Consider the following 25,858-nt stretch of genomic DNA (forward strand, 5'->3'; position numbering starts at 1 on the left):
TAAATAATAAGTATTTTCACATATCATTTATTGTTTAATACCATTTTTTATGACTGCATAACATTTCCTTCTATGGACATACCAAAATTCATTCAACCATTCTCCAATTGTTGGACATTTAAGTTGTTCCAAAGTTTTTTTAATGTTATAAATTTTAAGAAGTATAAAACATAAGTTGAAGTACTTCTGAAAGAGAGGAACACAGGCATAAAAGTGATGAACTGAGGTACTATTGAAAGAGATGAATATCATGGTAATGTGCCAAGTGAATTAAACAGCGAGATCCAAATCAGAGAGACCCCTTAGTGGAAGAACATGGGAGTCAAGAATCAACTCAGGCCCTAGCTTATAGAAACAGAAAGGAAGAGATGGATATGAAAACTGTTATGTTAGAACCTTGGCAGGACTTGACAAATGATAGGCAATCATGAGATATGAGTCAGGAAACACTTCAGAGTTTAATTTGTGTACTGGGGAGAACTAATGTCATAAACAGAAATTGTGAGATTTGGAGAAGGGGCTTTATGAAGGTAGCTTTTAGCATGTTGAGTGAGTCATTTACCATGACACCAATGTGTCAGACTGAAGCTCTGATGGACACTCGGGCTAGAGATGAAAGTACAGTTCACAAATGGGTAGAGAGCATAATGGTGAATGTATGAGAATAATTGATACATTTGTGAGTGATTCAGGACAGGTGATGGAAAATGGTTGGAGAGAAAGAATGAGAAATCAGGTAAGAGAGAGTTCTTGAGAGCCCAGAGAGAAAGCGAACATCAAGAATGAAATTCATAGTGCTAGGAGTCAGAGGCATCTGTGCTGAAGACAAGCTACTGAAAGGTTAATTATAACCTTAAAAAAATTTTTTTTCACTGGTGATATGACTCTAAGCCAACTTTAAAGGCATTTGGGAGCAAGTAGGTAGTGACTATGATTTTGAAAATTCAGTGGTGATGGGAAGGGAAAAGTGGAGTGTGCGTCTGAGGCGGTCAGAGGAGGTTGGGGGGTGGTGGGTGCATGTGACCTCATATTGTCCCTCTTCTCCTTCATGGACTGTCTCCTTCCAACCAACGCAGCTTTTCACCCTAAGGCTACTTAGGAAATGGAAAAAGTATGAATTCATATAGGCACCTTACCTCATTGGCCTAAAAATAACTATTCAGGAAGAAAGAAAAAAAAAAGGAAAGGAAAGAGAGGAAGGAAGAAAGGAAAAGAAAGAAAGAAAAAGGGAAATGAAGGAAAGAAGGAAGGAAGGAAGGGGAAGGAAGGAAGAAAAGAAAGAAAGAAAGAAACCTTTTACCTTTTAGAACTTTCAAAGAGATAATTTATTCAAACGGGAAAAAAATCTTTTTCTTTTCAGGCAACCACTGAGGAAACCGAAGTGAACAGTCAAGAGGATGAGAATGATGGCGAAGAAACACGGAAAGGGAATACAGAACCTGCCTCATCAGGTTTGTCCCCTAACAAACTAGTTTTAAGGTAGATCATGATAACTGTTAAGCTACAATGAAAACAGTCAAGAATTTCTCCCGCTGAGCCATAGAAAGGTAGCGAAGCAAGGCTCTGTAACTGGTGTGATTGTGCTGCCACCTAGAGGCTTCCTGGGGAAATCTGACCATATGGTTTATCTTGCTGTAGAAACAGGAGCCCATTCTTTTCTGCTACTGTGGTATCTTTTTGTTTTTTTGAAAGTATATCTCCATCATCATAAAGGTTATATTTCCCCAAATAAATGATGCTAAAAATTGGGGGTCCTATTTTAACACACAGAACATCATCAGATAAGATATAATTCAAAATATATCATAACATAGACACTAAAATGAAAAAGCTGGTGAATAGTTTTAAAAGAATCAAGTAATGCCAGCAATATGGACAGTGAGTATGAATAGAGACCCACTGTTCCCTAAATTAATGTTTCTCAATACTTTTAACACATTTCTTCTTTTGGCGAACATAAAAACCTCCTACCGTCTTCTAAATGCCAAATTATTTTAAAATAAATGGCATTCCTAAAAATTTTAGCATGTGCTTTTTCAAACTAGATTGCACCTCCACATCTTGATATGCCCCCTCACTCCAGACTATACCTAATTCTTCCTTATATATCAGAGAACACTTTATTTTCACTGCCTTATATGTACCACGCAATCCTTAATACATTCCAATTATGAAAATGTACTGTTTCAAAGGAGCATTGAAATATGAAAGGAAAACTCAGGCTGCCACTCAGTCATTTGGATAGAAACTATCTTTAATGTTCTCCCACCCAACCCACCTACCATTATATTTTATGTCAACATTTTGTCTCAGGTAGTGTTTTTCATGGGGAAACAGTGACTCTTACTAAGAACTTAAATTTTCCATAGTGGGGTCCTTTGATGTGTTTTGTGTTGTGTGATTTTTTTTTTTTATGTCTTGAAAGAGCCTAGAAAATTCTGGCATCTTAGGCTCTTTAATACCTCTCATCACCCCGAAATCCAACTCCTTATGGCCCTGGGCAGGATATGTACTCAGTGGACTTCGTGGCATCACAGGATAAATGGTCCTTTACATGGTTCTCTTCTTTTTTATGTTTCTGAACATAACTCCATTTTCAGAACCCCAGCATTTTACAACAACTGTGACTCGATCCAGCCCGACTGTGCCCTTTGTGGAGTTTTCCTCCAGCCCCCAACTGAAGAACGATGTGCCAGAAGAAAAAGACCAGAAGAAACTGGAAAATGAGATGAGTGGAAAGGTGGAGTTGGTGCTGTCACAAAAGGTAATGTACATGGTGGACTAAAGCAGTTCGATCCAAAATCAGTGCGGCTTCATAGCTCGCTTATGACGTGAATGGAGATCAGTGGCGCTTGTTCATAATGAAGATTTATTTTCTCTCCAGATCGATTCCTATCTTCAATCTGTATTTTTTTTCTAAATACAAATATACTACGTGTCCATTGTAAAACAATGTAAATGCATATAGAAAGATGTATGCACTAGGTCATGTGGGATGCTCCGGCAGACTACCGGAGACTAGGTGGCTTGTAAACAGCAGAAATTTATTTCTCACAGCTCTGGAGGCTGGAAGTCCAAGACCAGGGTGTGTGGTGAGAATCCACTTCCTGGCTCACGGATCACTGTCTTGCAGTGTCCTCACTTGGTGGGTAGGGTGAGGAAGGTCTCTTGAGTCTCTTTTATAAGGGCACAAATCACCTACCAAAGGCACCACTTCCTAATACCACCACCTTTTTTTTTTTTAAAGATTTTATTTATTTATTTGAGAGAGAGAGAATGAGAGATAGAGAGCACGAGAGGGAAGAGGGTCAGAGGGAGAAGCAGACTCCCTGCTGAGCGGGGAGCCCGATGCGGGACTCGATCCCAGGACTCCAGGATCATGACCTGAGCCGAAGGCAGTCGCTTAACCAACTGAGCCACCCAGGCGCCTGTAATACCACCACCTTGAGGGTTAGGATTTCAACATGAATTTTGGGAGGCCACAAACATTCAGTCTGGAGCTATACATTTTTTTAACTTATATTTATAGTAATGTGCATACAAATGTAACAAATCTATCAAGTACTGTATGTAAACATGTAAAAAAGAATATATAAATTTAAAAGAATAGAAATAGAGCAATAGAGAGAAAAAGTCACTGAAACTTACCTCTATTAGTAACCACTGATATATATTGATGTGTATATATTCATTCAATATCTTTTCAATTTTATTTTAAATAACTTTGAATTATGAAGAATTACATACATTTAAAAGAAAAATGGAATATAAGTTCTAAAGCTTTGCAGTTAGGTGTTAGTTTCCTGTGCGTGAGGTTGTTTATTTGCAGCTTACGAAATATTCCCTTTCCAATATTTACCTGTTTTATAACAGTGGTACTTCTGATGCCTCTGGACTTGCATAACAAGGAAACTAGAAAATTATTATTCTGATATAATGAGTTTTAATGTCTTGTTTTTATTAAATTTCTTCCTTGCTTGGAGTCTCATCTCATTCATATTAATTTGGTTTGTTTTCAGGCCCAGTCTAAAAGTCTTCATCATTTATGCCAGTTCCTCTCAACCTTGGCTACCCTTTAGAATTTAAAAATACCAAGCATGCTCCCTAGAAAATAAATCAGAATCGCTGGGGGCAGCACATCTGTATTTTTCAAAGCTGCCCAGGTGATTCCAGTAGGCCACCAAGGTAGAGAACCATGGACCTGCACACTGGCATACTATATGTGGGGATATCCCAACTTTAAAAATTAACCCGAGGTTGGGATACTTTAGAGTGAAAAATTGGCCACGTCTCATTCCAGTTCATCCATCATTTACTCAGCCTGTATTGACTGCACCTACTAGAAGCCAGGCCCTGTAGCAGACGTTGGATGTTCAACAGTGAATACCCAGCCCCTGACCTTAAGGAGCTGCCAGTGCTATGTCCTTGGTAGAGCCTCAAAAATGCCTTTGGGGGATTTCAGTCTCCAGTTATTCCCCATTTTTATACATGCAGGATTAAAGAATGGTCTAGACGTCTAAAAGGACGAACTAAAGTGTCGGAAGACATTGGGGGCAGGCAGGATTTCCCACCTTTGCAGAATTTTGCCTTATCCACGTTACACTCATAGCCATTGTTTATTTATTATTCTTCGAAATGGACTTTTCCCCCCACTTAGATCTAAACTGAAAGGAAAACTGTCATTGCTAGAAAGTATGTTTTTAAAAATGAAACAAAGCAAACACAATAACTAAAGAGCATTCATCTGCGTAGCTCATCTGTGTGGTCCATCTTTGGGCCACCAGTGTCATGTCGACCATACTATGGAAAAAAATTGTTTTCAGGGGTTCTTAACTTTGTGTGTGTGTGGACCCTTTGGCATCTGGTAAACAGTATGCTCAAGATAATATTTTTAAAGCATAAAATACACGAGATTACCATGTTTTCCTTGGTATCCCATGATACCAAGTATATACACCCCCTAAATTCTGTTCTGTGGACTCCAGGTTAGGAATCTCTACTAGTTGGTTGGCAAATGGAATAATGGTCTTAGAACCCAATGCTTTTCTTACACCATATGAATCCCTCCCCTCTCTTTTCCCTACTGTGGAGTTAGTTCTTAGAAAAAGAGAGAAAGGTGATCACTATTGCAAGAGCTTTGTTTTCTGGCTTCACTTGAGAGTGTTACCTTTATCAAAGGGCCCATGCACACAGGCTGATCTTTTTACATAATGGTGATTTTGACCATTTCTGCTATTAACATTCATTTACAACTGAGCATTCCCGGAACATTTTTGTCAGACTCAACTAAGGAGGAGATGGTATGGGGTTAAAATTTGGGTTAAAATGGTATGGGGTTGTCAACTTTAGTGAGTCTAAGCTTTAGTTTTTGCTGCATGTTTAACGTTGAAGTTCATTTGGACATCCGGTTGACCTCTGTAATGTGGAATGAAGTGATTACCTCTATTTTCTTCAGAATTCCATTAGGGTTGAATGTATTATTCATAAAGAAAAATAAAATTTTACCAAAAAGAAATTATAGCCATTAAATCATCCTGAAAACCAAATCACAGATCAGCTTATGAGGAAACAAGCACTCTATAGCCTCAATTGCCCTGTTGGCTATCAAATTAATGTGTTGGGAACACAGCCACCAGCCAGAGTGAATCTGAGAAAGCCCTGTAAGCAGCTGAAAGGACATGAACTGATACGACCACGCCCCTCTTTCAGATCTCTGCTCAGAATCTACTGACTTATTTTAGACTTCAGTTTGGTAATCTGGTCTTTCAGCAATCAGTTGATTGGAAGTGACAAATCAGAAGGAGGATTGGCCATTCAGATTGGGGGAAAACAAAATAAAACTAAACAGCAGTAACAAGAAAAAATCTATTTCTACAAAGCAAACATAAGAATTTTTAATGCCATAATTTTGGAACTATTTACCATAAGGACAATTGGTCTAACATGCCTCAAAAATCTCCTGATGGCATCATTGCTGTGACTCTAGTTGATAATAGTTATTTATAATACTTCTTTGTCAATAGGCAAAATATATTGTCTTTACTGTGCTTCGTGTAAGTTTGTGGGAGGGCTCTGTAGTGTCTCGAGAATAATGTCCATTAGAAAGTGATATTATTTTAATATTCAGCACTTACATAGTAAGATCTTTTTTCTTTATCTTATGTGGAACATCTCACTTCCTAACATTACAAAATCAGTATTATGTAGTATCAGAAAGGGAATATGTGATTGATCAATCAGAAAATATGACAGAGTGATGTCCAATCCCAAAGATGGAATATTATCTTCTAGGTTTGGAGAAGAGTGATCATCATATTTTTATGCTCCAGTTTGATTTCTCTGAAAAAGTTGGCCTCTATATTAATGTAGAAAATACAAAGGGGTTTTGGGGAAAGGGCAAACATTTCCATTTAAAAGTTAAATGTCTGGTTTGTTGACTTCTGTAATAGCCATGAGTCCTTTAATTTTTATTTCACCTGTGCATTTTTTAATGGACAATACTTGTAACATTTCTGTCTTTTGCCCATGATCCAGGTGGTAAAGCCCAAATCACCAGAACCAGAAGCAACCCTGACGTACCCATTTCTGGACAAAATGTCTGAAAGCAACCAATTACATTTGCCAAATCTCTATTCTCAAGGTAAAAAGGAAGAAGTGTTTTATTTTAGCTCTGTGTGTTCTGCTGGGCTCATCTATAGTAAAATTTTCTTCATTTCATTTTATCTATTTAATTCAAATTCAGTTAATTAACATATAGTGTATTATTAGTTTCAGAGAGAGAGTTTAGTGATTCTTTCACTCATATGTGGAATTTAAGAAACAAAACAGAGGATCCTAAGGGAAAGGAGGGAAAAATAAGACAAAATCAGAAAGGGAGACAAACCAACTAAAATATTCTTTATTTTAAAGGAAGATTACTTCCTTTATGTTAACATCCCATTAGCCATGATGTTTGCAAGAGTCCATGGTGGCTGAATTAGATTACTTCAGAATGGAAATCTGGGGTTGCATTCTCTATTTGGCCCAGCCAGGAACCCAGCGGCCAAAACCATTTTGCCAGCCAGGCACTATATGCACAACAGGGCCTCCAAAAGTGTTTGATACCTTACAATAATTTTATTGGCTCCAAAATGTTTTTTAAAATTACAAACTAAAAAATAGCTTTAATAAAAAGTTTATCATCCTAATATTATGTCAACTTCATTAATTGTTAATTATCTCATCTTTATAAAATATTCATTTAATCTGACAATTTGACTTTTTAGAAGAAAATTAGATTTTATTACCTCACAATAATTCCTGGGTGTGCATGATGATTACTGAGAAATAATTCACAATCATAGATTAAACATGTTCTGCAAATTCCCCAGGAAACCCTTAGGCCATGTATAGGTTGTGAATTTACCCCTTTACTCTTTAAGAGTCCTATTTGAATACCTTTATCCTTATGAGAAACTCAGGTGCCCACAAACACCAGAAAGAAACGGGGTGCATAGTGTCATGGGAATTCCGTGATTATTCTTCAAAACAGATAGACCACCAGGCCTCACTGGTGTGAGTTCTCTCTACAGATATGAAAACAGCTAGCATTTAGGAGGCAAGAACTGTGAGGTTTTTATGTCTTTTTTTAATGTACTCTTTCCAGTACATTTTATAGATTTATCAGTTCAGGCAAAGAGAAGATGGTACAGGCTTCATTGTGGCTGGGGATTTATTTTTACTTTCCCGTTTTCTCAAGGATGGGCATCCATTTGGGACCCCTATGGGCAAAAGCTGGGTTGGCTTCCATTAGCCTTAGTTGACCCTCAGAGCGAAGGTGGGCTCTATTTGAGTAACAGGAAGTCCTTGGGAAGGAATTAATTAGTACATACGTTGATGATCATTAGTTTCTAAATGTATAAACAAATTCAATGCTGTCTTCCAAGCATTTGTTTTAAATCTGTCAGCCCTACGGTCCTGAGGGGAATTGACAAAAATGAAGTCTCATAACTGGGTCAGCAATTGACCGTATTTAGACAGATTTTAATCCTGCCCCCGTTTCTACCACTTTTTAATTGTGTGGATAAGTAATACAGAGAGGAAATAGGTATTTTGAGCCGTCTTAATTAGTTTTGTTGTCTCACACGTTTTGACATCCCGTTAACCTGTTGCAAGGCATTTTGATTTGACAAAATGTGCTAACAAAGGGATTTCCCATCATGCTTTATCGAAGTTGAGTGATAAAAAGATAAAATTTAGTAGCACCAGAGCGTTTTGAAATGTAGTCTTCAAGAGAGAATTGTATTTGCTGTACACCTGTTGTGCACTCCTGTCTGGTTCTGGGAAGCTGGGACGACAGCTGCGGGCTCTGGAGACAGAATGCTCAGGTTTGAATTCTTGCTCATCTGGTTCTTAGCTGTGGGATCCTCCTCACCAAGTTCTCCTAATCTCTGACCATCCTCTGTGAACTGCAAAAGGGAGATCATTGTACTACCAACCTCCTAGGGGCATTGGAAGAATTAAATGGGATCAACCAAAAAGAGTGCTTAGCTCCACACCTGGCCCAGAATCAGCACTAATAATATAATCTAGTAGTTTCAGAACAGTAGCAGTAGGAGTAGAGTTACAGAGCAAGATGCCAGGCAATAAGAAGCTATTCTTAAATGCTTTTCTTAAAATAAGAGTATATGTTGTGGAGATATAGCTCTGAGCAGTCATTTTCAAATAGGAGTATGGGCTAGGCTTCCCTGCGGGCGGGGTTAAAACACAGGTCTCTGGGCTCCCCTCCTACCTACAGTGTCTGAGTAGGTCTGGGACGGGGCCAGAGGATTTGCATTCCTAACAGATTCCCAAAGGTGCTGCTGATGCTGCAGGTCCAGAGACCATACTCTGAAAATCACGGATGTAAATACAGTAGGTGTTTAAATTGTGCACCAAAGACACTGTCAAGAGATAGAAAAATAACAGTAAGACTGTTTGGAGCGAGTAAGTTCCTATCGTCAAGAAGCAAGAGGCCTCTAATAAATGTAAACCTAAAAGACATAATTTGTCTTTAATTGGGAGGGGAGGGGGGAAATAGAGGATTTTGCCCAGATATAAAAAATCAGTGGGAGTAGGAGATCCAGGGTTCCAGGTACGGAATGAATGGGTCACAGGAATGAAAGACACAGCACAGGGAATAGTCAATGGTATTTTGCTAGCGCTTTGTGGTGACAGATGGTAGCACACGTGTGGCGTGTGTATGTGCTACAGCGTACCATACAGAGCTGTTGGGTCACTATGTTGTGCACCTGAAACTAATGTAACCTTGTATGTCAACTGTACTTCAATTGGAAAAGGTCCATGGACCTGTAAGTGACCGGTCTGTGGTCACACATCAAGTCCAAAGAAGCTATGCGGTTAGGATCAGGAATCTTGGAGACCTATCTACTATTCTTTCCCCTAGACAATCATATCTCCCCCATGTTCCCCATGTTTATATATGTCATATGTTTATAGACTGATTATATAGGCTACCGAAGATCTGGTGGTGAGCCCTAATATTTCACAGATTTCCCTTAAACACACACACACACACACACACACACACATACACACACACACACACAAGTAGTCTTTAAATACTCTGAAAACATTCATAAAATACATTTGAAGGTGACAGTTTTCCTTTTCTCAACTGTCTCCCAACAGTTCAAAGATATATTGGGGTTTCTGGAAAATATGTGCACATTTTAAAAACCAATGTTTTTATCCACCCTGAGAATGATGTCCGAGTGCACAGGACCCAGTTTAAGGATGCAGATGCTTACCCTGAACTTGTGTCTGTTCAATACCACTGAGCTACGGATTGGCATCGACACGTCCTTTTGTTACACCTGTAGATTACGTCTGCCACAGACTTCTATACATAGGCTTTATAAAGAATATAAAATAATCATCGAACTCATCTCTGCTGTCTCTCATACTTTTCTAGTGTTCTCCAAAAGCAATGTAAACTGGGCATTTTTCTCTTGCAGAGCACATTATCCTATCATTTGAGATTTCACATTTTAACAATACCACCATTAAGTATGAGCCTATAAAATTTCACCTAACACCAAGGAAGACAAGCAACAGCATGAACTGTCCCCTGTCAATTGGCTCTTGCCCACGTCGTCAGTTTTCGCATGTGTTTTATTGAGATATTTTGTACTTTAGATTCACTCCTTCTCAATTCTTATATCGAGTACAGCCAAACCTCCTTTAGTCCTTGGGAGCATGGTTCCGTTTGGTTCTCACCCATGTTCTCACGGTTTTCTGTTTGTTCTGTTCTGCCATCTGATCTAGAGTCCCCTGGCCCCGCCAGCATCCCGCTGAGAGTTCAGAACTCTTGGCGACGTTCCCAGTTTTTCTCCCAGTCAGGTAAAATGCATCCTGGGTAGTTGTATTTCTTCTGTGCAAAAATCCATGTTGGGGGCAGCCAATAACGTGTGGTATTTTTCTTCATTTCTGATTTCAGAAAAAAAATTTCTTACACACAGTTAGCAAAGAGCTAGTTCTTTGATAATAGCACCACTTCTACTAAAATTGGAAGGAAATTCATAGAAATTTTTGGAAGGAAATTTGTAGACTTTTTCTTTGATTTTAAAAATCTAAGGAAATACTATTCAGCTCTTTTTTAAAAAAAATAGACATTCAAAATCATTCTTTGTCCTCTTTTTTTTTTAAACAAGGGTTAGAAGCATTTACCAGGAGTTGGTAATGGTTCTCTTGTTAACTGTGTCCCTCTCTTTACTTCCTGGATGATGTCTGGCCTCTCTCTGTGTGATAATTCTCTGTGTCAGACAGTGAGGGAACCGGCCAGCACCGGCAAGGGAATGCAAGGGGCATTAAACGCCAGCACCTATAGTTTTTGCTTCCTATAGTCTAGTCCCTGGTGTTAATTGATGTGATCAATCCTACTACACTGGTCATAACTCCTTTCGGTGATGGGTACAAATTGCTTCAAGGGTCTGCTTTATTATGATTTTCTAATGCTCTTGGCTTACAAAAAAAAAATTGATCTGAGGCTGACATAGGAACCATGTTACACTCAGAGGATCAGAGAAAAATACTGTTAGAAGCTGCTCACATTGTGATCTTCTTTTTCTTTCTTTCTGTACAGTGGAGTCTCCGGGCAGTGAAAAGTCACCTGTAACTACACCTGTAAGTAGCTCGTCTTAAGGAATAAGATCCTGCATTGAGTGTGATTTTAATCTGTAAAGTATTTGATTCGCTGAAAGAGGATCCAATCAAAAATGGGCTCTAAGTGATTGTAGAAGAATAATTAAAAGTCATGTGTAATGCTGTCAGGTGAAATTTGAAGAAAAACATGGATTATCATTATGCAGAGTTGTGACCATGCCTGGAAACAAAATGGTAAGTGAGTCCGGAGAGCAAATCTAATGAAGGGGACAATAGTAATTAGTATTAAAACATGCAACTTCTCGGGTGCCTGGGTGGCTCAGTTGGTTAAGCGACTGCCTTTGGCTCAGGTCATGATCCTGGAGTCCCAGGATCGAGTCCCACATCAGGCTCCCTGCTCGGCGGGGGGTCTGCTTCTCCCTCTGGCCCTCTTCCCTCTCATGCTCTCTGTCTCTCATTCTCTCTCTCTCAAATAAATAAATAAAATCTTTAAACAAAACAAACAAACAAACAAAAAAACATGCAACTTCTCTAGGCATTCAAAATCACTTTTTTAACTGAGGACAATGCTTGTACATGGTGTAGTGTTGGCGGGCAGGGCCCAGCTGGAGCTCTCTGGGAGACCCAAGCTGTTCTTGTTGCACTCCTTCCCACGATCAGTATATCCTGAATAACATTAACTGTACATTTAGTTTACAATTTTTGATTTTGATGATATCAAAAAAAGCATTTGCAAAAAGTAAACATCAACACACATTGATGTTGTAGAAATTGCTTGCTGCTGAATTGTATGTAACACTCACTGTAGACCTACTCTTCCCTAAACTGAGAGTTCCCAATGCTGGGCCTGTCACCTTGTTCACCCTCTGAAATTCCCACTGGATTTGGAGCCTTCCTCTGTGGCACAATCAACTGTAGGATTCCTGTGAGCCCCCAGGTGTCGCCGCATAACGGCTGTGGTACCTTTGATTCCAGATTGACTAACACATGACCCCGCAGATGTTGTATAACTTCTTAGAGCCTTTTCTTCCTTGATTGTGCAATGAGATAATAATCCCTCTTGACAGGGGGTTGTGGGCTTTAACTGAAATAATTACATGAAGCATCTAGTACTGTGGCTGATCCATGAATGAATCCTCCTCAGTGGCTAATCCAAAAGGCCCACCATAGCCAATACCAATTCTTACCTATAGATAGATTGTCTCACTTTGAGAATCCCTGAGTGCCTGTACAGAAGGGAGAAAGGGTCACATAACCCTCAGTATTTCCAGCCACATTCCAGAACTAGCAACCATTTGTGCAGGCTCAGTGTCTGGCCAGTACCCTGGGGATCTTGAGTTTCCTGGGAAGCTGAGTATACCCATGTTGGGTGGGAACCCCCAGAAGAGTATAACATAACATGTTGATTTCCATTTGAAGTTATGTGGGAGCAACAATGCCACACTCTTCTCATACCCCCTGGGCAGGGGTGGAGAGGAAGCGTGCCCTCAAGAGATACTTTCTTATTTCTGATTCACAGAAACCAGAAGGAGAAAGAAGCAAATTACTGACCTAAGTGAATTCTCTGAAAATACCCACCCAAATTTGACATTCTTTCAATGATAAATAGCTCTTCATAGAATAGAAAAGTAAAAGAAATTTGAACACAAGAGAAGCTTGAAGAGAAAGTACTTGATTGTGCTGACCTCAATAGACTCAGACCATTTTCAGTCAGACTCGGAGTGGCCCAAAGCTATAGAGTCAGAGTCTGTAAAGGGGAGAGAAGGAGAGGCATTACCCAGCATGAAGTGGTTCCATCCATTTTTCAACGAACATTTTTTGAAGGCCTAAAAGTGCAAGGTTTGGGGATACTTAAGGGGATAAAGGGACCTCTCTGCCCTTCAGGAAACCCTACGCCAAAGGAAGATACAGATTTGTAAACAGATAAGTAATAGAACCAAGTGGGTTAAATGCTCTCCATTCTTTCTCTAGCACCTTTTATATTTCTTTTACGATAGTTATCACACTGTCTTCTGGTGTCACTTATATGTTGGTCCCTCCCTCATGCCCACCCTCTCCCCACACACTCAGTTGTAAGCTCCACAAGGCTGGGACCCTTGGCCGGCTGGTACCCCCACCTGGTCCGTAGTAGTTGCTCAGCAAGTAGTCACCAAAGGAAGGAACATGATCGCTTTTCTTTCTTTTGTGTATCACGAAGTATCTTCCTCTTCATCTTACTCTGAAAATGCTCATTGTTTTTCTGCCTTCCTTTTAAACAAATATTCCCTGTTTGCTGTTGTGCTCAGTCTCTCTACCCCACACTCCTCCCTTCTATCTGCTTGCTTCTACTTATTCTTGCAGTTACTGCCTAGTGAAATCTGAAAATTAAATAATTGTTGCTCTTTTCTTCCTACTGGACTCCCTCTGGCTTTATTCATAACCACATCCTTTTTCCTAAAAAGACAAAGAAGGGCCATGCCCTTGAGAGAGGTTCTGAACATTGTAACTGCTTCCAAGTTTTAGGAAAATGCCAAGTGGAGCCAACCTCTAACACCATTAATTCCAAATTTCTTATCTGGAATCCCATTTGGATGACATTTTATGGCCATCCGAGGGAACTTGGGAAATTTTGAATTATATACAATTAAATAGCTTTTCTCCTACATAACATGTCAGAGCCTCTAATCTGCTCATGTGCACTATAAATCCCAAGAGTGGCATATAGGAAATACATTTCCCTACCCTATTTGCCCACCTTTCCTTGACTTTTTGTGGCCATCATCCTAACCATTTGCAGACACCACAGCAAGAGCATCAATGGAGGCTCACATTTAATATGTGTAAATATTAAATATTTATATTAATATTTAATATATATTTATTATATTATATATTATATAATATTATAATTTAATATACATTAATATTTAATATTTAATATTTAAATGCATTAAATAAATAAATTTAAATTTAATATTTAAATACATTAAAGTTATCAATATTTATATTGTTATAAATCAAACAACACCCATGGCCTGGACTGCATTCTTAGCCTGGAGACACTTCCCCGGGCTAGCCCAGCCTTGGTGCACCTAAATGGTAGCATGGATCTTTTGGGCACAGGGCAGGGCCAAAGGTGAGCTGGCCCAAGTATCTTGGGCAGTAACTAGACCCATCTAAGCTTTGGACAGGACTGACCCTGTCCAGCTTCTCAGGCAGCCCGGGTAAATAGATTCTGCCTCCTCCCTACCCTGCCCCAGACTCTCTCCCTCCTCCCTAATGCTTCCACCCTCATCTTGTTGCTTCTCTCAAGATTCCCAGGCAGTTCTAAATGCCTCCCCAAACCACCCCTATCGGAACAAAGGGAAGGGAAGAGGCGCAGTTACTGGGGAATGTGGTTTGCCTTGGCACCTCCACTGGGTGTCTGGAGAGGCCAAGTTTAAACACCACAGCCCCCACCCCTTTGGGAGGTTTCCCAGAGACCAGCTGTGATTTCTCTTCCCCTGTGGACCTGCCCCATCTCGTATATTCTGTAACCTGGGTGCCCACTTCTCTCATTATTCCTGTTCATTCACTTGGTGCCAAACTCACAAAGACCTTCAAAGAAAAAAAAAAAGTCTTTGGGTTTGAATGTTGGTTACATGGGCCCCAGGGCAGGGACTTCCTCTTGCCTGGATCACAGGTGATGCCGGTGAGCATTGGCGCATTAAACAACCCACTTTAGAGACAGCTGACAGGGAAACGCAATAGCGGTATAAAAGCTTAGTTCTATAGTGTGGCAAACACCACTTTTCACAAAAGGCAGCTCTGCTGAAATAAGCATCCCCATGTGCTGGGACCAGGATCCATATGCAGAATGAGTATCTCAAGCTCAGAAGCGTGATTACATTTAAGAAATCACTTCTGAAAGAAAGGAAGCCAAAGCCAGTGGCTAATTACTTCCATGTTTTCATTAGCTCCAAAAAGGGTCACAGCATCATACCAGCGTCTTGGAAGTCAACCAAAGAGGGATGAAGATTAAAAAGTGGTTTCCATTGACAAAGAGGGTCTTTCAGTATGTAGGGGTTCTGCTTCCGCACGTGTCTGAGTGCCGGTTTGTAAGCTGATTGCGTCCCTTGCCCGGGCCTGGCCTTGAGGACATGGCTTAGCTCTGATCATGGTTTTATTTTCTAAGCAGTTTAAGTTCTGGGCATGGGACCCAGAAGAGGAGCGCCGGCGACAGGAAAAATGGCAACAGGAGCAGGAACGTTTGCTCCAGGTAGGACTGGGGTTACTGTTTTGTTTTTTCTATTAGATGCTGCTCTCTTAATTACTATTGTATTAGATAAAGTTTTAGCACAGGAAATGCATGGAATTAGATTCTTCTCAGGAGCTGGTGAATCTAAGTCAATCCATTTTGTGCCTGTACAACAAGGTGTCCTGTGTCTAATTCCTCTTGCCAGAGGTTACAGTGATGAGCACAATGAAAAAGCATGAAGGAGGGCACTGGGCATTATACACAACTGATGAATTATTGAACTCTACATCTGAAACTAATGATGTACTGTATGTTGGCTAATTGGATTTATATAAAAATAAAAAATAAATTTAAAAAAAGGAAAAGTATTTCACTTAAAAAAAATATCCAAGTGGTCGCCTGGCTGGCTCAGTTGGTAGAGCATGTGATTCTTGATCTTGGGGTTGTGAGTTTGAGCCCCACGCTGGCTGTAGAGATTACTTAGAAGTAAAATCTTCGGGGGCGCCTGGGTGGCTCAGTTGGTTAAGCATCTGCCTTTGGCTCAGGTCATGATCCCGGGTTCTAGAATCGAGCCCCACGTTGGGCTCCCTACTCAGTGGGAGTCTGCTGCTTCTTCTCCCTCTGCCCCTCCGCCCCCCACTCATGCCCTCTCTCTCTCTCTCTCTCTCAAATAAATAAAACCTTAAAAAAAACCCAAGTTTTAGGGGCCAACCGGTCCATTTGTCACCTCCTTAGTGGCCAATCAAATTCCATTCCAAGTAGCAGTGGGAATGAATTATCAAAAAGGTATTTGATAGCATACATGTGAAATAAATTTGGCCTGGGTCTTGTTCCTTAAGTAGAAATGTTTGCTCCACCCTTGAGTAAAGGCTGCTAATTTTTAATTCTAGAAAAGTTCTGGGAGTAAACGTACCATGCCCCTACTTGTTTCAAGCCAGTTTTGTAGAGTAATAGGGCTTCAAAAAGTAACCTAGTAACCTTAGAAACTAACCCGAGTACTTGGGTATGCCAAGAACTGGCATATTTTTTGGTACTTGACATATCTAGTCTAATTTAATCCCCATAAAACTCTTCAAAGTATGTCTTATTAGCCCCATCTTGCAACTGAAGAAACTAAGCTTCAGAGAAATTATCTTAACTGCTCAAGGTCACACAGTGAACAGTTGTTGAGCCTGATTTCAAGTCCAAGTCTGTATGACATTAAAACTCATGTTCTCTCCACTATATTCCCAATAGTACTGATTTTACCAAAATATTTTAAAGGAGAAAAATGTTAAATCTCATTAATTTTGATGACTTCACACTGCTGTATTTTACTTTTTTTTTTTCTTCCTTATCTTTTTGCTCTGACCCTCTCGGCTTAATTCCCAGGGGCTGGGAGCGGAGGGGGCGGGCGGGGGCAGGTCAGGTAACTAATTGTCGTGTGGCTTTAGGCCGGCCTGTTAAGCTTAACACTTTCCACAATTGCACAGATGTAAATCTTCAACCACAAATTGCACAGGGGTAAACAACCAGATTCAGCAAAGTCCCACAGCTCTTGGGACTTTTGGGTCCATTGGGAGACCCCAGACCAGCGCTGGCCACCTGCTAGTCCCTTGAAAACAAGATACCTGTTCCCCAGCTACATGGTGAACAGCTCAGAGTCAGAAAGTCTGCAGAGTAAGAAGACAAGCAGGCGTGCTTCCCATGGTGGCGCCCTTTCAGTTACGCTCTGAAAGGTGACTGCAGTTACAGATGCAGACAGATGTATTTTGGTCCTACCAAATTGTGACCCAGGGTGGCACTGCAGGGTTGTGGGCTGTGGGGCAAGGCATTTCTGCGAGTCTGTTGGTGTGCACACATGTACCGAGAGGGGTGTGTGTACAGACGTACAGCATCTTTCATCCCCTGCATTACCTCTGTTCATCCTCCTGGGGAGGGGTTTTCCTAGAACCAAGAAACTGAAGCTTTGCTTGTTCTGTTAAGTTTTAGAGTCTGTTTCCTCTATTCTGAAAGGCCCCTGAAGTCCCTCTCAGAAACTTTATAAGATTAGGTTTTGAGAATAAAATTTTTACCTGGAGTTAAAAGCCCACTATGAGTTGACCAATGATGGTTTTTCTAGAGCATTCATGAGAACATCAGGCTCCAGATAATCCCAATAAAGCCCTTTTGCTCCTCAGATAATGACATAACAGGTAATACCTGGAGGAGATCTCAGTGCCTCCCCCAGGAGGATAAAAGACTTGTTTTAGCCTCAGAGAGAAGATTGACAATAATTAGATGAAAACATTTGACTGTGTGTGGTACACTTCAGTGATGTCTCTGTCCTGTCAGGGGCACCATTCCCAAGGCATCCTGGGTGTCCGCTCTCATTTCAAGCATTAATCTTAATCTCCATTTAACCATTTCTTCTAGTCAGCTGTCCAAGGGACTCCAGTCACATTTTTAAAGCCATCCTTATTCAGAGTATTTTTTTTCTTCTCCAGAAGTAGTGACTAGCGCTATACTGTTTCCGAAAATAGGGCTGGCAGTTCTGATATTGAAGCCTTCTAATGGGCTGTTTAAAAGCTACTCTTAATTCAGAAGTTACTGGAACCTGGGAAGATTCCATTTTGGTAGAATGGCTACAAGCAAAGAGTAATTCAGCTACTCAGCTAATTATCATCTTGTCTACTCCGGACCTTTATGCATTGTCTTGTAAACCTATAAGGTTTTGTTTTTTTGTTGTTTTGTCTTTCATCAAACTCTCTCAGTAGCCACATATTTCTATTAGTGAAATGGCAAAACTCATCTCCGAAGGGCCCAGTAGAAATAAACCGTTGGTTTAGCCTCCTGTCCCGGGACAAAAGCCAAGTTACGGAAGATCTTAAAATCTTTCAGTCTGTCTTTTCTCTTTCCATAAGCAAATGTCTACTCATATATTTGAGAACAAATCTATAACACACCAACAACAGAAAAGAGTGTTCTCTGGTAAGATTGTTATGTTCCTAACATCTTGGAGTGCCACGAAAGACCATTCCCCTTTTGTTGTATGAATAGATTAAACTCAGAATGTTACAACACGAAGATAGTCTTGCGATGTGTTGTACATGGTGGTTTAGAGGGCGGAAGTGTCCTAGTGGCGTATGCAATGGTCAGTTCAGGAACTATCTGTGGAAATTCTGTAACAGGAGAGATACCAGAAGGAACAGAACAAGCTCAAAGAAGAGTGGGAAAAGGCCCAGAAGGAGGTGGAAGAGGAGGAACGCAGATACTATGAGGAGGTAGGAAATTCCCAAGAAGGAATTTGACTTGTGGTTTTGATTTCTCAAAGTTTATCAGCGCTTTTTTTGTCTGTGGGGTATGTATACACGTGGCTGTGTCTCATTCTCCTTACTCACATCAGAGCCCCGTCAGCTTCTTCGAAGAGTCGTATCCTGTAGGCTCTAAAAGACCACAATTCCCCCAAATTTAGTTTGTGGTAAGGGCATGTTGAGTCATGGTCAAGGAAGACAATATAATTTTATCTGTTCTCTAGGCAGAGCGTCAGATTCTTGATTTATCTTAGATGACACAAAAGTATCTATGTGTGTTTGCTTAAGGAAAGCATGTTTGGTAGTAGTGAATTAATTTTGTGAGTATAATATTGATATTGAGGCTAAGTGAATCCTTACTGACTACATTCACTGTATGGTACTAAAGAGACTTGGAGGGAGGGAGGAGAATTTGGTTTTGTTTGTCTCATTTTTTTAGATGAACAAACCAGACCACATTTGAGAACTAGAAGGGAGCTACATTTAATGTGTATTATCTAAAAGTTGTTTATGATGAATTTTGTTGTGAATTTATCTTCAGTAATTTTTGTGCATAGTCTGATCCTTAAAAGCATTTCTAATTAGGCTTCTTGAATCAGACTAAGTAATTTGTTTTTCAAATTAAATGCTAATTTCTAAATCATTGCCCATAGAAAGTGTTACCTGATTTACATGCTTTTAGAAAGTAAGACCCCTTTTTTTAATGCCCTGCTTGTTGGCACATAATCCAATGTTTTTTTTTTTAAGTTCCTTAATGAAATTTTTCTCTTGACAAATGTGATTTTATTTTCTTTTTTCCCTTTCATTAATTACTGTCCTTCCCTTTAGGAGCGCAAAATAATTGAAGATACCGTGGTTCCATTTACTCTTTCTTCAAGTTCTGCAGACCAGCTGTCTACATCCTCCTCTGTGACTGAAGGCAGTGGGAAAATGGTGAGACCATAGATTAAAAGCAATTTGTGAAATATAAAACAATAAAGCCAAGTTTTCCACCAGTTTAAATCCAGGACTATTTCCCTAGAATCACATCAGCTACCATGTGCCCATTGTACGCCATGGTGCTGTCACTGCCACGGTCAGACTCAGTCATTTCCTGGGGGGTGGGGCAGTGAAATCGTTACTGGGACCAGATCTGCTCCCACAGGCTGGCAACCAAAATCTCTCTGCACTGGCTGGAGAGATCCCGATTGGTGGAGCCATTTGCTGGAATGTCCCTCTGACTGCCCATCATTCACTCATTCAACAGACATGTACCCCTCTCCTCCACACCGTATGTTCCTTTGCACTGGATGGTAGCCAACCATGTACTCCCCACTGGCTTCCGTGAAAGCTGCTTCTAACCCACTCTTAAAATTCCACATGGAATTTATATGTGTCCTCAAGGGCTGGAGAGAGCACAGAAAGGGTGGTCTACCTCCATATCCCCCAAGTACGGTTGTGGAGCTATTGAACAAAAGATATACCAAGACTTGAATAGTCTGAAATCTGCATTTAAGAAAAAAAAAAAAAAGATGGGCCCACGAGAGCCATTTCTCCTAACTGAACAGTCCTATGATTTTGTTTTATTTTGAAAGGTGGGTTTTCTGACCAATTCTCTTTCATGATAACTTTCAAAAGAGATCCAGATTACACATTTATTTCAAATCATTGGAAACCAGTTACTATTCAGTTAACTTGGACAATTGTTCTTTAAATTGTAGGCAATGTGATTGGAAAAAAATATTTCAAATATCCCATGGCCAGAGATGAGTGTTATCCATTGTGTTTAAAAATTATATTCAGGGGTGCCTAGGTGGGCTCAGTCAGTTAAGCTTCCGACTCTTTGTTTCTGCTTAGGTCATGGTCTCATGGGTCATGGGATCAAGCCCCGAGTTGTGCTCTGTGCTCAGCAGGGAGTCTGTTTGAGATTCTCTCCCTCCCTCTGCCCCACCCCCACATGCACATGTGTGAGCCCACATGCATTCCCTCCCTCTCAATAAATAAATAATATTCAATATTATCCTTGTTTTCTCAATCAGAACAAGATGGACTTGGAAAACTGTCAAGAAGGAGAACAAGAGACAAGACAGAAGACACCACTCCAGGGGGACAACAATGATTTATTACTTAAGCCTCGGGAAAATCATCCACCAGAGGAAATGGGCAGGTATGAACTGTATCAGGTTGTCCTTCTAAATGTGCAAAGCCAGACTCTGCCTGTTCGCTCTGCAGAAAGGGTAACCATTTCTAATGCAAATCATATTCAGCTTTGAAATTATCATTCCAGTAATACATTACGTATTGCTTAAACACACTCCAATAGCTCTGAAGTCAGTCTTTAATGCTATTGAATACAAATCGCCTTATTTTTAAATAGGTGAAATCTTTTTTAAGTAAGGGGAGATAGTATATATCATCACAGGAGCACGTTGTCACTTCAAAGCCCCAAATCTAGCTATCATTCACCTGAAATGGTTAATGTGTCTGCAGGGATAGAGGTTGAAATGAGGCCCTAGGGTCCTACCCACGGTGGGCTGACCGTGGACCTGGATTTCATCATCAGTATCCTCTGAGCTGTGAGAAGCCACATTTACTCTGCGTGACAATATAAAGGATAACTAACAAATGATTGGTTGTGGATGATCATCCCACCCCATGGGTTCCAGTATGTTCCATGGGAGATCCAAACGGGGTACCCAGAAACCCCTGGATTATTCAGAGCTAGCTCAAACTGGAGCAGAATCTGGTTGTAGCTATGGGGAGTAGTGGGTTTATTGATGCCACCCTGAGCCTAACCTAGAAGGGACCCCCAGAATCCCAGGAAGCTGGCAGTACCCTGCCACCAGCAAGTTCTTTATGAGATAGATGTTTGCTCCTGGGGCTCTGAGATACCACAGAGATATTGGCAAGTGTGCAAGCATGTGCACACATGCACATACACAAGTGTGCGGAGATACACACATGTGTGTATACACACTGCATCCTCAGACCCAAAGACATGAGAGGTTAAGTGCCATTTTCAAAGACTGTCCAATTTGAAAGTTTGGCTGGGGAGGGGGGCGCCTGGGTGGCTCAGTCACTTAAGCGTCTGCCTTCGGCTCAGGTCATGATCCCAGGGTCCTGGGATCAAGCCCCGCGTCGGGTTCCCTGCTCGGCAGGAAGCCTGCTTCTCCCTCTCCCTCTGTCTGCAGCTCCCCCTGCTTGTGTTCTCTCTCTCTCTCTCTCTCTCTCTCTCTTTCTCTCTCTGTCAAATAAATAAATAAAATATTTAAAAAAAAAAAGAAAAGAAAGAAAGTTTGGCTGGGACCTGAGCCCTACTGGTAGGATCTGCTCTGAGAATTCTCCCGTTTCCATCAGCCAGAAGACTGGGTGAATTGTAGACATAGGAGCTTCAGGCCCGTGTCCAGAGTCTGCAGAGCCTTAGGAATAGCACATCTGTTTTCAGTTTCATGAAACAAAAGCCACTAGTCAGGAATATTTGAATGATGCTGCTCAGCATTATACATGAATTTTCTCTGCTTCTCCAGACAGTCCCTGTTATCTCCAGAAACTTTGTTTCCCCAAAAACATTTTTAAAAAACCTCCCCCATCTCCTTCCTTTGCACGCAGAAGCAACTGCGAGGCCAGTGAATTCTCATGGGCTGCCCACATCCTGTGTGGCCCAAGTGATTTCTACAATAAGTCCTCTCTTATAAAAATCTGGGAGATTCCAGTTAGCTCTGGCATCCCTTGAAATGATTAGAATGAAGAGCTTTATGGACAGGGAGGTGGTGAAGACGTCAGAAATGATCGTTTCTCAAGCTTATTAAATTGATGGATAATGAAAATGTGTAGGATTTTCCAGTACTTAAATCTGGTTTAAAATGAAAAAAATAAACAGTCCCATTTCTTTTTTCATATTATAACTGGGTATTTCTGTGCCCTAAGGGATAGGGTAAGTTCAGTTGCTTCCATCTCTGTTCTGAAATATACTTGTTTATCTCAACAGCCTAACTCAAGGGGCCTTGGCTCATTCTAAGAATCCTATATCAAAAGGAGTCCATCAAGACCATCAGCTGGATACAGAAACTGGGGCCCTACACTGTGGGATGAACTCACAGCTAGCTCAGGGTAAGAATGGGTGTTTAAACCCAATAATTAAATTATTATAAGACCCCCTCCCCAAACACACATGATTCAGACAGGTGTGAGTTCTACTGGCTACAAGCTTCTCTTGTAGCTTATACTAAGCAGCACAGCAAAGAGACTCCCACCACTGTGGGCCCACGGTCTGTATGAACTCATGGTGGACCCCAGTGGGCATTAGTGCTTTCAAGAAAGGTGACCTACAAAGCACTAGGGTGAGTTACTTAACGCTAAGTTTATGTTCTTTATGCTTTCCTTGGCCTCAGATCCATCCCAGAATCAGCAGGTATCGAACCCACTGATGCACATTTTAGAAGATATGAAGCCAAAAACCCTCCCTTTGGATAAAAGCATTAACCATCAGATCGAGTCTCCGAGTGAAAGGCGGAAGTGAGTAGCCAAATAAGATGCATGTGGAACTCCTTTGTTTTTTTAAATTTATTGACTAAGAATGGGGAAAAAAGACTGTGAGATGGCAAGATGTCAGCAGTCTTTTTGTGCTTCTCTCCATTGACTCTGAGTGATTAGATAATTATTTATGGATGTTTGAGACAGTCTTCCTGGCAAATAAATATGCACTCTGATTTTTATCAATTTGTAAGAGCAAAGTAATGTTTTTAACCTACAAATCTAAACATTTGGGAAGAATTTGCAGGCCTGTTGTATAAGTGATTTCTTTAAGTGAATTAAATTGTCTCAGAGCCTGTTGACAAATTTTCTTTCAAGGAAAAAAATGTTTTTTCTCTCATTTACATGCTCTCCATGAAGTAACTACCCCAGGCTGTATTCTCATTTTATAAAAAACCGTATTATTTTACAGTAAGAACAGTTCCTATCATTTTTGAAGTCTTGCAATATATAATAGGCACTGTGTTGAAGGGTTTACACATCTCTCCCCTTTTTACATACGTTAATTCACTGAACTCCTCCGTAACTTTACTGGGTCTTTTTTCCATTTTAGAGATGAGGACATTGAGGATCAGGGAAATTAAATAACTTATCCAAAGTACTTGACTGGTTAAGTGGTGGAGGAAGTCAAAATGAGCCCTAGTTCCACAATAAGATCATATTTGGGCCAGAGGTTCCTTGTAATCAGTTTTAAAATATATAACATTCATGATGCATTAACCAATCATTCTATCTAGAGCCAGACGACCTGGATTTAAACTTTGACTCTGCCACTTGCCTGCATAGGACTTTGAGCAAGTTACTTAATCTTTCTCTGCCTCAGTTTCCTCATGTGTAAAATGGAAATAATATTAGTACCTACCTCATAGGGTTTTGTGCCTGGCAAATGATAGGTGCTATAATGTTGGTGGTGGTGCTGATAGTGCCAAATGATGGTGATGATGATGATGGTGGTGGTGGTGATGGTGATGATGATGGTGATGGTGGTGATGATGGTGATGTTGATGGTGATGGTGGTGGTGATGGCAATGATGGTGGTGATGGTGGTGGTGATGGTGATGGTGATGGTCATGATGATGGTGGTGATGATGGTGGTGATGATGGTGGTGATAGTGATGGTGGTGGTGATGGTGATGATGGTGATGATGGTGATGACGATGGTGATGGTGGTGGTGATGGTGGTGATGGTAATGATGGTGGTGATGACGGTGGTGATAATGGTAGTGATGATGACGGTGGTGGTGGTAATGGTGGTGATGATGGTGATGGTGATGATGGTGATGATGATGGTGGTGATCTTGTTGATGATGGTGATGATGATAGTGGTGATGGTGGTGATGATGGTGGTGATAATGGCAGTGATGATGACGGTGGTGTTGGTGATGGTGATGATGACTTGTTTTAGAAGTTCATCTTTTTATCTTATTTATTATGTTACACTTTTTTTCTCAATATAGTGTTTGAACCATTTCCCCTTTTCTCTTAACGTGTATCCTATTTTATTACTATTTGTCCCAGTGACACTCAAAATCAATAGAAGATAAAATCACCTAGAAGTAATCATTGTTCTTGATTACTGCTCTGATTTTCAACCTTTTTTAAGGCAATGTACTTATACTTTAGGGTATAACATGAAAATCTGATATCCGGAGGAGACAAGCTCTGCCTGAGGAGGGAGGTTTGAGTGGGCAGGAGCTCAGGGAGTTTTTCTGAAAGCAGTTCGAAGACAGATGGACTGGTGCTCTGTTCACTTCTTTGTTGGCATTTCTCTTCCTCCTCCTTTTCTGTGTTCTGTCCCTTTCTTCCCAAATGAAATGAACTCTTAAAAGCAAGAGCCCAGACAAGGCTCATGGGCCACCACAGAGCAAGGCTTAATTGTAGGCAAAGCTCATGTGACACGAAGAGCACCTGTCAAACCATTGCGGTAGCTTCTAGCTGGGGACCATTCTGCTATGTGGATGTTCATGACCTAGCAGTTATTACACATTTTGAACATTACCCCTAATCATATGTACCCATGATGAACTTATTGGTAGGGGAGAAGCCACCTCGCTAAAAAATACCTCCAATAAAGCTCTGCCCTTTAGCTCCTTTAAGAGCTTTTGCCTATATCCCTCCTCATGTCTCCCTTCCCAACCCAGTCCATGATTTTCTATCTAACCCAGCCTGCAATGTTAACCAGCAAAGTACCTGGCAAAAAAATCAAGATTAGAAAGATATTTTGTCTTCCTCTCCAACCGTGCCAGCCTGGTTTTGATATTATGCAGCCAATGCATGTACAGTCTTTGCTAGATGGAATGACTATTTTTGTTCTTCATTAAAAAATCACCACGAGGGCACTCTGTTGTTTTTTATTTGGTTGTCAAGGGGGTGTTTTTGTTTTGTTTTAATTCAAAATGTCTCTTCTTGTGGGATAGGCTTCTCTTTACTTCTCATAATTTTTGGCTCCTTCACCGTGTTACAGGAAAAGCCCTCGAGAGAATTTCCAGGCTGGGCACTTGTCCCCTTGTTCTCCCACCCCCCCTGGCCAAGCACCAAACAGGTACAAGAGGTTAAAAAGGCTTTCTGAGGCTGCTTGGTTTCACCTAGCACCTGCTGAGCATGATTTCAACCAAATTAGTGCTTGCCAGATGATTCCGAGAGATTTGTTCATCTACCTCTCTTCCTATACACACACACACACACACACACACACACACACACACACACACACACA

The 25,858-nt window shown here is 40.7% G+C and overlaps 1 protein-coding gene across 12 annotated transcripts in view; it reads left to right on the forward strand.

Annotated features, from left to right (window-relative positions):
• Nucleotides 1–25,858, forward strand: part of LIMCH1 (LIM and calponin homology domains 1) — a 321,761-nt gene that overhangs the window by 283,676 nt on the left and 12,227 nt on the right. For 5 of the 12 annotated variants that reach the window (XM_025887550.2, XM_025887556.2, XM_073891587.1 and 2 more), the window contains 11 exons: nucleotides 1,361–1,451; nucleotides 2,601–2,764; nucleotides 6,535–6,640; nucleotides 11,123–11,163; nucleotides 15,299–15,379; nucleotides 18,508–18,600; nucleotides 19,459–19,563; nucleotides 20,649–20,776; nucleotides 22,598–22,719; nucleotides 23,001–23,124; nucleotides 25,607–25,684. In XM_025887550.2, the coding sequence (XP_025743335.2) occupies nucleotides 1,361–1,451; nucleotides 2,601–2,764; nucleotides 6,535–6,640; nucleotides 11,123–11,163; nucleotides 15,299–15,379; nucleotides 18,508–18,600; nucleotides 19,459–19,563; nucleotides 20,649–20,776; nucleotides 22,598–22,719; nucleotides 23,001–23,124; nucleotides 25,607–25,684 (1,133 nt within the window). Of the gene's footprint in view, nucleotides 1–1,360; nucleotides 1,452–2,600; nucleotides 2,765–6,534; nucleotides 6,641–11,122; nucleotides 11,164–15,295; nucleotides 15,380–18,507; nucleotides 18,601–19,458; nucleotides 19,564–20,648; nucleotides 20,777–22,597; nucleotides 22,720–23,000; nucleotides 23,125–25,606; nucleotides 25,685–25,858 lie in introns of all 12 variants that reach the window. The other 7 variants (XM_025887551.2, XM_025887553.2, XM_073891591.1 and 4 more) reach the window with 3 other exon arrangements.

Source organism: Callorhinus ursinus, unplaced genomic scaffold (genome assembly GCF_003265705.2).
Source record: "Callorhinus ursinus isolate GAN/ISIS: 27379988/994484 unplaced genomic scaffold, GSC_fseal_2.0 scaffold4, whole genome shotgun sequence".
Classification (NCBI taxonomy): domain Eukaryota; kingdom Metazoa; phylum Chordata; class Mammalia; order Carnivora; family Otariidae; genus Callorhinus; species Callorhinus ursinus.